This window comes from Grus americana, chromosome Z, assembly GCF_028858705.1.
Source record: "Grus americana isolate bGruAme1 chromosome Z, bGruAme1.mat, whole genome shotgun sequence".
Lineage (NCBI taxonomy): Eukaryota > Metazoa > Chordata > Aves > Gruiformes > Gruidae > Grus > Grus americana.
In genome coordinates this window covers 85449301-85462217 of record NC_072891.1, presented here as the reverse complement: position 1 = coordinate 85462217, position 12917 = coordinate 85449301, and the positions used below count along the sequence as shown (strand labels likewise).

At 42.9% G+C, this 12917-nt stretch overlaps 1 protein-coding gene across 3 annotated transcripts in view; it reads left to right on the top strand.

Annotated features, from left to right (window-relative positions):
• FAM172A (family with sequence similarity 172 member A) overlaps window positions 1–12917 on the top strand; it is a 267639-nt gene that overhangs the window by 210198 nt on the left and 44524 nt on the right. The window contains exon 11 of one of the 3 annotated variants that reach the window (XM_054810179.1): window positions 1788–1911. The exons of the other annotated variants lie outside the window; for them this stretch is intronic. Coding sequence (XP_054666154.1) covers window positions 1788–1911 — 124 coding nt within the window. The remainder of the gene's footprint in view (window positions 1–1787; window positions 1912–12917) is intronic. 3 annotated transcript variants of the gene reach the window in all.

Below are 12917 nucleotides of genomic sequence, written 5' to 3'. Positions count from 1 at the left end.
CAGATTGTCTCATTTTGCTTTCTGAGAGCTCTGCTACTTGTTGATGCGGGAAGGTCCTGGTTTCTGCTCATTTGTGTCTTCACTGAAACTACATTTTTATTTGCGTGGTTTTAGCAGTGCATTCACAGCTTCTAGTTTGCACCCACAGATAAATAATGTTATCTTGGTAACGGAGGTACCAGCAGTCACAGGTGGATTGATTTGTCATCATCCAAAGCTTTTATGAACCACGTAAAAAATAGTCCTCGTATAAATGAGGAAATAGAAATTGATTGTGAATAGTTATTCTTTCCACACACAGGCTCTTTTGTTATATGTTTTGTTAATTCTGGTATGATTTTTCTGCGCTGCATCTCTTTCTAAACTTTTCCTCTGATTTAGTGCCTGACTTTGTTTAATGCTACTAAATGATTTACTGAAGCTTTTCAAGTGATATTTCATCTGCCAGAGAGACTCTGAGCTGAGTGCTGTCCCCAAATATGATATTGTGTTAGCATTAATATGGATATTGATGCAAAATCAATGCAAATAGACTCCATATCTAATCCCACACTGCCTCACTCAAGTTCACTGGCAGCAGCAGCAAGTTACTTCTTTGATTTCAGTGCCGGATATGCAGTATTTATGAGGGGTTGCACTTTACAGCCTTACTTTGGTTATCTTTATGCCTCTGCACATGACAACAGGTTTTGGAACTAAAATTGTTTCATTATTGCTGTTAGAACCCACCTAGGCAAACCTGAGTTTGGGCTTTGGCTTATTTAGATTGTGGCTTACCACAGAAAAGACTGCACCAGCTTCTGGAAGGTGCAGAACATAATTAACATCTTGCAGGCTGTACCTACGAGACGACTCAGGACACTGCTAGCAGGGGTGAGTGCCCATGATGTGCAGGACAGGATTTGGGCATTTCACACGTACTCCTCCTCTGGATGGCTGCAGAAAAAGTGTCTGGCTCGGGCGCGCTGTTAGGCTGTAATTAGTGTAACTAACAACTAATATGAAAGAGCAGGATAGAGGTCACCACAAGACTTCAAAGGTCTTAACAGGTTAAGGTTGGAGGGCAGTCTATCCCCTCGCTTAATCTGTTGCCATATCTTCTGAGATTTGTTGAAATCTTCAGTGACCTCTAACCTTGACGTGTTGCTCTCCCGTAATTTACCGGTCACATGCCATTTTCTTTATTTCTGTCCATATAGACGGGCATGGGTCTTTGTGATCGGCGTCTCCCTTTTCTGTTCAGATATAAGTGTGCCCAGGTAAAGAGCTTTTTGATGTGGAATAAAGACCGTAGTTTAAAACCGCTTTAATGCTCTTGCCCTGCTAGCTTCGGACTCATCGGAAACGGTTGTTTTGCTATGCTTCAGCATGCAGTCTGTAGATGACATTTGATGTGTAGATTAGGCTTGGGTTTAAAATCTAGCTGTTATAATAAATTGGGCAATGTACAACCATTTTCAAAAGATACTAAATATCAGGCTTTTATGAGTTGCTTTCTTAAACGTAACTGCCCAAGGATAGTTTTGTTTATATTTTCAGTAGGCATGAAAGCTCCTATTGGCTAAGCGTGCAACTCAAGGACAACTTATATTGTGGGAAAAATCAGTAGATATTTTTCCATGGTGTTTCACTATGGGAGGCAAGCATCCATCAAGGAAACTCTCCTGTTCCTGCTGGTTTTGGGGTTTTTTTGCACTCAGACTCAGCGTTGCATCTCTCCCATCAGTGCCACTGTACGTGGGTGGATTTCCATAGCGAAGCGTTGAAATGTGTTCCCTCTTTCCCAGGCATCAGGCACCTCGATGGTGCCCATCGCAAAGTGATGGGCAGAGCAGAGGGGAGGGTTTCCTTCTCTTCCCCTCAGTGGATGCTTTGCCTCAGGAGAGCCGTGGCCATTCCCACGGGGGAAAGGTAAGTGGAACCCTCCAGCTACACCAGCAGAGATACCCTCTGGCTTCCATCCTCTGCCTTTTGCTCCTCCATCATCCCACCCTACGGTCTCTCCTGGTGTCTGAGCAGGAAAACACTGAAAATTGCTTCAGCAAAGCAAAGTAACATGCAGCAAGCTACTTGCCCGTACCAAGCATGGGTTTAATTATCCTTTTAACCAATTAAAACACTTTAAAAGGGCGACTGAGAGGGAGTGAGAGCAGCCCAATGTTAGATTTAAAGTTCAACAGGGAAAAAAAAAAAATCATACAAGGATTTCACAAGCAACGACACTTGGATGGTATTTGGAAAATCTTTTTCTTTCAAGACTATCTTGCGATTAACTATGGGAGTAGCACATCAAAGCTGCACTGACTTCAAAGCTTAGAACCACTTACGGCTTCCAGCTATTACTAAAACCTACCACTTCACGCTGCCAGCAACTCATCTCAGCTGCCTCTTTGAGTTACACCCATCTACTTCCTGCCTTCTGATTTTGGGGAGGAGGGGGCGGGGGGGAAACACACCACCAAAAAACCCCCTTGTAAATTAAATATAGCTGTTCACACTGAAGCAATGTCAAAGTCAGGGGAAAAAAAGCAAATGGAGGCATTAAGGCATTAAAGATTTAGTACAAACTCAAGGGTGATTTACATACGCAGAGTCTTGTTTGGTCAACTCTAAGGAAGCCTTCTGCTTTGAGGAAGTTTCCTGACTGCATTTTACCCGTGCGTTAAAGCCCCTGAATGAGGTGAGCAAGCTGGTTAGGCCATTATTTAGGTCCAGATGTTACCTATAGCTTGGCACAAGCAGAGCTGCCTTGGGACTCCAGGATATCTTCATGTATTCAGCATATACCATGAAATCAGTTCCTACTCCTGTTCTGTAGTGACAATCCCCATCTTCTGATCTGCAAAGATACCCGTTCACGCACATGAAAACAGTGTGTCAGCGTTGGGCAATGATCAGCATTTATTGCTGCAATATTATTGATTCTTTCGCATTAGCAGGAGAGACTGTGGAAGTGAAGTTTGCATATTTGATATTTTGGGAGTCTCTGAAACAACTCATTTGTAGTAGTATAGGGCTGTGCTACACTCTCTGAACTGATACAAGAAGGCTAAAATGTGCCAAAATCGTAATTTATTGCAGTATTAATATTGTTCAGCACTTAAAATTGTTACATTGTTATTTTCTGATTGGGAGTTTTATGCCTAGGGTTTTTAAAATGGTACATTAATCTCTGAATAAAATTTGTCTTACAAATGACATATTAATAGAAAGTTAGGAACAAGTGTGGGTCTTTGAGTGTGTTTTATATAACAGTTTATATGTTCGGTACAGATCAATGACATGCTCTCTAGAGCTAAATGCCATTAATCCATTTACAGCTGCTCATTACAATGAAGAGAAATTACCGTTGAAAGAGCCGATCATACGTTAAGGAGAATTTCTCTGCTTCCCTGCATAGTTTTATATTTTGAAAATGCCTTTGCAAGTGTTTAAAGCCGATCTTTTTTTTATTATTTTTTTTTCCCCCTTTATTTTTTCCTTTCTATTTACAAGGAGGGAGTTTGGCAGCAGTGGGGGCTCTGGCCCCCCAGCCAGGCTGGGACGGTGGAGGTGGCCCCACACAGTGCTGACCTGCTGACCATGGCCACCCCTGCTCCACAGAGGGGTCTCATCCTGTCGCTTCCGCACACGCGATGTGTTTCTGCATCAAACGTACGGCAGATCTGCGGTGCAGAAACGTGGAGGCAGTTAACGGGTTGTTTTGCATGGGCAGTGGTTGCCACTGGGTGTAAATAAGTGAATTATGGTGTAGCGCAGATGGTTGGAAAAAAAGGAGTATTGTCTTTTGAAGAGTTGACGTATGAAAAAAGTGTACAGGAACTTACTGTTCAATCTAAAATACGTATGGCTAATGTATGTTCTGTCTGAAGAACATGCCTCTGCTGGCAATATGTAAAGGGGGAGAGGGGAGCTTCCTGCCTGGCTGATTATGCAATCAAAATGTCAGATTCTTTTAAATAAATTGTTATTATAGAGTCAGGTATGACTCCACCTATGCATTTATAAATTTCACTCCATGATAGATCTTTTTTCTTCTTAAAGAATGCATTTCCCTGAAATAGGCTGTGCAGACGAGGAACAGCACAGTCATTTGAAGTTCATTGAAAGTATAGGAGCACATCGTGTTTCCTGTCCTTATGTTAAACTTGGCATATTGATTTTTTTGCACAGCTTGCAGCATAGAAATGTGATCTACGGCTATGGCAAGGCAGGCTAACCACATGTGAATTTGTTAAGTACTGCTGGATTAGCAGGAATCATCGGACTGTGCGAGTACAGAGACTTGACTTCTGTAACTCTTTATTTATGACTTAATCAATTAAAATAACAAGTTTTGATTTTATTGGCTGTAAATTAATAAGCACAAATCATCTGCAAAAGCTATAGTTTCAAGTGCTTGCTTGTTTTCACAACATAAAGGCCCTGTAAGTTAGCTGGGGTACGTACGCAGGCAGAGCTGGAGTTGAAGTTAAGGATCAAATACGTAGAGGTTCAACAAATTTAGTTAGCTACCTTTTTTTTAGATTAGCACAGAAAACTCAGAAAGGCATAGCGCTTTCCTTAACTTGCGGGGTTTTATCTAAATTTGCCATTACTTTTCTTTGTATATTCTTTGCCTGTTTAATCTTTTGTTCCCTTTATGTTCAAAGATACCAAGATTATGGAAGCCACCGGCGCTGCAGCCTGCATTTAAATTTAGTTACGGTACAGCCGTGCGGAAAGCGTTCTTCTGATGTAGGGCTGGTTTGCTCTTCTCTCTACATTATTAAACCTCCTTAAACACCTCCATTATACTGTTCACCTTGCTTGACTTCAAAGAGTAGCGCGGCTGCGTAGAGAGGGTGAGCCACAACTCTGCCGAGCGGGTTACCCGTGGTTTCTTAGAAATGGTAATGCGTTATCTGCTGTGTTTATGAAGTTATCTGTTTGCTGTTGGATTGGAGGGACTGTTCTGCAGCTCCAGAATCAAAATGATAAATTGTCCAAGACAAAGAGAGCAGCTAAAGATTTTGGGATTTAAAGTCATTGCTGTTCACCTTTTGAAACCTTTTCCACACACCCCAAAAAAAAAAAAAGAGAAAAAATGATTATATCAAGAGGTTATTTCGGGGGAGAGCAAAGTTGATGCTATTCCTGAAGAACCTCTTGAGTGCAGTCTCACTGAGTCGCTCATGAAAATGAGGTAGACGAATGCCTGCCTTATCACTCAGAGTTTATTGGGAACTAATCTGTTCAAAATGTTTGGAATAAGCTAAAACCTGGCTTGCTCATCTAATGAAAAAGGTCAAAACAGAGAAGAAAGTGCCACTGGTTTGTGTTAGGTGACACTGTGCCCTGCTTGTCTAATTTGATTACACAGAGCCACTGAAGCCCCAGGCAAAGCTGATTTTAGCTATAATCAGCTTCTTAACCTTTTGAGAACTAACGTAAACACTACCTACCAGTGGTTAATTATGTTGCTCTGTTACACACAACAAAGTGCAAAGGTAAAAGTGTAGAACTGCAGTAACACATGTTGTGACAAGATCACTCCAGGGGATTACAGCCCTCTGCATTTTATCTGCGCTCATTGATTGCTTTCTTAAAAATTAAAAATGGGCTATGAGCAGGGAGCATCAGTTTATCAGTTTCAGGCAGCATTGCCCTGTCGTGCCACTGCTTCATCTCAAATTCCTCTTACGTACGGAAGGGGAGACCTAGCGTGGGTTGGACTGCCATGGTCGTGGATCTGTTATCCTTTAATTATTTCAGGGTAACTTTGTTATAGTTGCTTATTTGTAATAAAGCATGGATGTTTCCTTCCTTTAAGATGAGCATCTTCCAGAATGTTTTGTAAGCTGCTTGGCAGATACACTGTGTCCGTATGAGACGCCTGTATCTAGGTTGGATAAATGGGATTAGTTTTATTTTCAGATATTGCATATACATATTAGGCAAGAACCAAAAAGCCGAGGCACAAAAACTGGCTTTCTGCAGAACCCTTCTATCCTAGTTTCCCATGTGTTTTGGTTTACGCACTCCCTCTAGTTTGCCAGGAAATTTGCATTTCCTTGAACATCAAAACTTTTAGCAGACTTCTAAGCCCATGATCTTTCAGTGTCTTAAATTTTCCTGACCCAGGCTGAACCACAATGGTCTTTTAAGGAAGCCTTGATCTACTCATCTTCTTACATACTTGCTGCTCCTATATACTTGCTGCTTGGAGGTAGCAAGTTCCCTTTTTCTGGATTTTCCACTCTGGAAAGTACATTCATTTTACTCTTTCTGTGTCCCGCTGTTTTTGTCAGCAGTGCCTGTAATCAGCATCATTCTTCTCAGATAGCCTGGTCAGAGAAGCACCCGTAATGAATTATCGTTACGAGCAGCAGCATTAGCACGGGTGTTGCGGGGCAGCCTCGTGCTGCACGGTGTCTCGGGGCATCGTGGAGCTGGACCACCACATCTCGGGACCTTCAGTGGCTTCTGCCCACCTGCTTCCCACCAAATTTCGTGGTGGTGTGCTGTGGCAGCTGATAGATTAGCAGGGGTGTGGTTATGCTGAGGAAATAAATGAGCCCTTGCTTAATTCAGATACTTACTTTATTAACTAAGATTAATAAAGCTGTAATGACTAGAGTTAGTAAAGCAACAATACTAAAGAAAACATTACTTACACAAGAACAACAATAAATAGTGACACAACATACAGACACAGAAGAGTCTCGCTGACACATGACCCATTGTGGTTATGTGCAAGGTCAGAGTTAGTTTCCTTTTCTTCCAGGCAATAGCTCCGAGGTTTGCCGTACGTACATTTATCCATGGCGAGGCTGTAGCATGTTGAGAGAAAATCGGTCAGACTGCTGGCTTTTGAGCGTCGGCGGGGTGGCAGACTCACTTAGCTGACTCCGAGCACGGTGGTGAGTGGACCCTCGAGGTCTGAACAGAAATGAGATACAGCTCGTTATCTTCTGAACACGTTAGGGATTTGATCTTCATCTCAGGCTCCACGGTTTTCTCCAGGAAAGGGATGTGCATAAAGAAACTGAGGCTGACTGTGACCCCTTTGGGTTTCTTGCAAACCCTTTGGAATTTCAGGCTCTAGCTGTACAGGTCATCTCATGTTCTGGTGGCCCTCCACAGCCTGGAGCTGTCGAGCACAGCTGGGTGACTTCTGACAGTTCCCACAGGAGACGTGCGAAGGAGGTTCTGCGGGCGGAAAGATGACCTCATCTGTTGGTTGCAAATAATGTTCTCTAAGGTTTCACGCGGACTGCGTTTTGCCTGTATAGCCATCGTGTAATACTTTTACCCGACCTACTGTGGCCATCCCTGTCTTCCTGCTTCGATTCATAGAAGAAGGAAAAGAAATAATTTCAAGTATTTGTTGTGTATGTCGCCATGGCATTGGTTGCATTTCCTGAACTGATAGAAAGCTTCATCTCTAGCAAAACTGGACATCGTTACTCTGAAGCAACAGGCTATTTTTCTACGTCTTTTCCTCTACAAAAAAAGAAGTGGGATCAGATTCTCAGTTCTGGACCAGCTGCCAGAGCTGGGAGGAAAAGACTGCTGAGGCAGGTCTGCAAAACCCATCAGTCTCCACACTTAGGACTAGATGTCCTTGTGCCGCCTTATTTCCTCAAGGCATTCCGGTTACAGGGAGTTTTTGTGCAAAGTTTCTGCGACGTGAGTATCTGCTTTGCTCCAGAATTATCACCTGGGCACTGTTTGGGTCGGGCTAATCGCTTAGGGCAGTACAGAGCAACGAACAGCACAAATGCAGCAGAATTAGAGCAGTGTCTTTGCCCTCCAGAAGGCAACTTTGGGTCCCCCTGGCTCGGTTCTTTACTTGAATTCTGGAACACACGACACAGGCAGCAGAGTTTGTCTGTGTCTAATGAATTAGGTAACTCTCTGGTTACTCACAAAGGAAATCGTTTCTGGATATCCTCAGAGGCAAAGGAAGGCAGTGCTGCACCAGTGCTGCTGGTGCCTCGACACCGGCAGCAGCTGCTCTCCGGTCCCTCTTTGAGGGGCAGCCTTTCTTCCAGTCAGCCACCACGAGACATGAAAGCAGTGCTGTTCCCGACTGCAGAAAGGTACTGCGTGCCGCACCGTACTGGGATCACAGCGACGGCAGATTTTGATCCAGACCTAGCAGAAGTGGGACCCTGAAGAAGAGGAGCGTGTCTGGTGCGGGGGTGAATTTATCAGAGGCTGCACAGAGCGGATCACAGGAGCTGGAGTCAAGCGATAGTTGCTTTCCCCCCCCGGAGAATAAATTGCTACCCTTTGCAGCAGCAGATAGAGGATAAGTCAACAATGATGCGTCGCTGTGGAAAGGACAAACCTTTTACTGAAATGTCTAAATAAGCTTGCAAAACTCTTGGTGAGGCTTCGGCGGGAGACTGTGTATGCTGATGGGCAGCACAGCCCATGAAAGAGGAGAAAGAACTGAAGACCCTGCAAAGGAAAGCAACGAAAGTGATGAGAAGTCTAGAAAATGTAGCCTTCGGAAAAAGGGTGAAAAAACTGAGAAGGCTTAACCTAAAAAAAAGAGGACTGAAAGAAAGAACATGGTGGAAATCATCGGGTGTGTGAAAGACTGTTGCAAAGAAGAAAGGAACCGTCTGTTCTCCGTGCGCCTGGTAAATAGTACAGAAAGGGATAAAATTAAATCGTAGCAGGAAAAGATTGGGCTAGACAGTAAGGGAAACTTTCCAATGGTATGGCTGGAGGATACTGCGGGTTCTGCATCACTGGAGGAGGTGTTTAAGGGCAGGTTTGCCAGAAGTGACGTAGGTGCTGCAGGTCTTGCTGTGGGCCAGGGCATGGACCTGGGGACATCTCTGTCACACCTGCTTCTCCATGACTATATGAATAGGCAGAGAGAAAGTAAAACCTGAGAGACTGAAAATCCAGGTGACGCAAAGATTCTCAGATTCATAGTCTTTAAGCTGTTTTCATAATTTCGAAAACACGCTTCCTGTCTTTTTAAAAAGATATAATAAATGCTGTACAATGCAATCAGACCAAGTTGTTTAAGCAATGTAAAACTGAAATTTTTTTTTAATATTTCCAAAAATAACACATGGATGAAAGTTTGAGTTTTGATTTCTAGTGGGTGTGTTGGGTGACATTATCTATTGTTTTTGGCAAGATACAGAGAACTGACAGTTACTGATAACAGTGTCCTCCCAGTCTGATGTACAATAGCAAAAGAAGGTCTGTTAGGAAGTGTTAACCAGGAAGATACTATCCCTTGACATTGTTTTTGATGTCCACAATGTCACCAGTCAGGGAGTAAAACAAATATATCACATTGCTGAGGTGGTCATTCGCACATGGGGAATAACCAATAAGCCTTAGTAAAGTGTTTATCAACAATCCTTCTACGAATTCATTGAATACATACATACAGTGAACAGATTGAAATCTGGATTGCTTTGTGAATTTGCTAACCAGAAAAAAAAAAAAAGGAAAAAAAAAGGCGCATGTAGCTAATGTAATTAATAATAAATAAGCAAACCCTTTGTGCAGCACAGTAAAACACGGAAGGGCAAAAACTGAAGTCTGCCTTTCATTCATGCTAATTCCAGACCATCTTCAGGCAAGCGATTCGCAATAAGTTAAATTAGTAAAATAAATCGTGCTGATCAGTTTGTTCCTGATCTTACAGCTTGTAAATAATTCTGTGCTGAGAACACTACCTTTAACAGCAATTGTGTGGGCTGCGGCCAGCTTCATTTCCACTCTGTCCCCAGGAAAGAAAGGAGCAAAGTGCTCTTGCATTTGCAACATTTTCCAGGGAATGGATTGGAATAATGATATGGCTGTGGGTAAAAAAAAATGTACAGACCAGATCAAAACAGTACCCTGGGAACCTTTTTTTTTTTTTTTTTTTTTCCTTTCCACGAGGTCAGATCTCCAAACTCCTGGGAGTTTGGACAGTGGGGATGCTTTAGTAAATGTGCAGTGAGAAAACTGCCAGATTGAAGGTTTCTTAAGTGCTACTGTCCAAAATCACCAGCCATGCTCACAACTAGTAATTCTTGACAGAACATGCACTCTCAGTATGTGACTTTTAGCTGCAGGGGGCAGAGCATATGCTTTAGTGCCAGAAAGTTGTTTGGGGTTTTTTTAGTCTGTTTGTGTCATAACCTTTTTTATGTTATGTTTTTATGTTTTAAGTTCATTTCCTATTTCAGTCTTCGAGGCTTAGCATGAAAGCTGAACATAAATAACTGCAAAAAAATCCTGAAAGCCTGCAGATCATTTAAGAATTTTGAAATCTGTAATTGATTCTGTGCTTTATAGACTGATGCAATACTCAGTACACACAGTGACATTTTAATTCACTCGGGAAGGAGGTCCTTTTTTTTTTTTTTTAAGATTAAATAAGAGAAGGCATTTTGGCCCTACAGGGTTTGTTTATGATTGCTTTGCTAATTCAAAATACACATCCTTCAGTCATCCACGTATGATTTAATGATTCTGTCCAGAAACTTCTGAGCACCCAGAGTTTCCATCACTGCTGGTATCATGGGGACATGAGGATCCTGAGTACTTTTTTTAGGAGGTTCCCAGCACCTTGTTGGGTTTGACCATTAATTCCCTGACTGCACTAAGAGACTAACCCAGGTAGCCCTCTCTGCTCCCCTGGTGAAGCTTTATCAAAATCGTGTGGTCACAGCACACCTTTCTTGGTTTTTTGGGGTGTCCTGAGTAAATTGTCCTGGTAGCAGATTTCAAGCTTTGCGCGCAGCGGCTTGAGCAAGGACAGCAACGGTTTGGGTTGCTTTGTGGTTTGTTCTTGCCCAGGGGCAGATGTCAGTCTCTTACATAAAAGTAGACAGTAAAAGGCACTTTAATAAGCCTGAGGTAATAAAACAGACCGATCAAGGAGTTTTACACCCTGATTGGAAGGCTGATTGCATGCAGGCTGGCTTGCTGCAGGAGACCTGTGCACCATCTCTGCTCTGCTATGGAGCTGCGTAGTGCTTTAGGGCAAGTCACAGACCTTTTAAGTACTCCTATTGAGATGTCTTTTCATGCTAAGTTCAGTGAGGAGAGGGTTAAAACCCAGTTGGCACAGCCAAATGGAAGAGTTGGCATTATAGGATCTGGTGGGAAGACGAGTCGCTCCACCAACGATGTCACTAATTTATTAGAGGTTGCATTCTATCAATGGCTTGATAGAAGCCGTTACTCAAATCAGTGCTTGCAAATTTCAGATGCATTACTTTTTCTACACATTATACCTCATTGTCTCTTGATGTAATTCAATTTCAAGATCATGGATGATGGTATTAGGTATTGACAGTATCTGTTGTTTGCATATAAAGATGGTGGGGTCATCTTAGGACATTGGCAGGTTGAGCAAAGAGGTACTTTCCACCATGTACAGTATTGCAAAAACCGGATGCTGACAACTATTTCCTTCTCATTTACGGTTTTATAGTGAGTTGGTGGTGGTCTGTATTTTATTTACAGATGCTGCAGTGAAGTGATCAATTGCTGTCTTGCACTTTTTAATATAAATTTCTTACCATCTAGCTGTGTGGGAAAAAAGCTTGAAAATTTTTCAGCTAACATCAACAAGGCTCAGAAACAAGAACCCTCAAATTATTTTTTTTTTAATCTCATGATTTTTAAGTCATCCTCATTGTTACCTTGTGAGTTTTCAGAAGGTGGTGGAGGCAGAAACGCATTAGCCAAAGCTGGAGGCAGAGATTGAGCTCAGACTGCTCGGTGGGGGTGCACCGCACAAGCAGGAGCCAGTGCACGGATCTTCTCCTCACCCAGGTCTGCTATGGGTGTCCTGAACTTGGATGGACAATGAGGAGAGGGACAGCACCGTGCACATCTGCACTATGAAATGAGCCAGGCTGCTTCAGTGGGTAATACCGGATAATAGAGTGTTTCATGCAAATAGTAACTCACTAGCAATTACATTATGCAGCTAGACGCTGAAGGCTAATCTTACAAAAACCATTCTGAATTTGTCTCTTTGTTGTGATAGACAAGATGAATATGCAAATAAATGAATGGCGTGAATATTTTGTACTGTGTCCCAGGCAATACTTGGAATTAAGAAGCCGTGTCAGGGGCTTGGAGCGTGGCTCGTGAGATGCGGGGCTCCTCACCTCTGTCTCCAGCAGCCAGCCCGCAGCAGAGCCAGGGCTACTTGTCTGCCGTTGGCGACATTATATACAAAATATGAAATTAATGTGTTTCAATGGGCAAGTGCCTGACTTCACAACTCCTGGTCTCGGCCGTGAAAGGATGTGGAGATAGATCAGTGGCTCTTTAACTGCCTCAGCCTCTGCCCGTCCCTTTGCCGACCACCTCCTCTTTACCAAATGCTGTAGGGGAATACGCTTGTTCCCGCGAGACGACAACCTTAAACTGCCAAAAAAAGCGCATTTGTGCTAACGTGCTGGGTACATTCATTTCTGCTAATTCTACCTCCAGGGCCATTGTTCCAGCAGAGGGGCAGGACAAGCAGCAGAGAGCAGCATCGCTTCAAACCCCTGCAGCCGAATCTGCGGGAAGCTCGAGTGCTGGAGCCCTGAAAGATGCTCCCCAGCCTGGAGCTGTTTTCAGAGCGTGTGTAGACATATTGTCAGGGTACATAAAAAAGCTTGTACTGAGACTGCCTGTTCCACAAGTGTTTGGAGAACAAGGTATTTCGATTTCTAGGATTATAAATTAATGCTTAGTTGTTTTACAGTACAGACAGAGAAGAATACCATTTGCAATGTTACCAATCCCATTGATACTCACCAGTTTCATTTCTTTTTGTAGTTAGATCCATAACTGTCCACTGTTTGTAGTTTATTGGTCTTTGTGGGGTTTGGTTTTTTTTAATCTAGAGATGATTGAAGACTTGAAGATAGACAGTCTCTAGTCATGGTCATGGTCATGGTCAA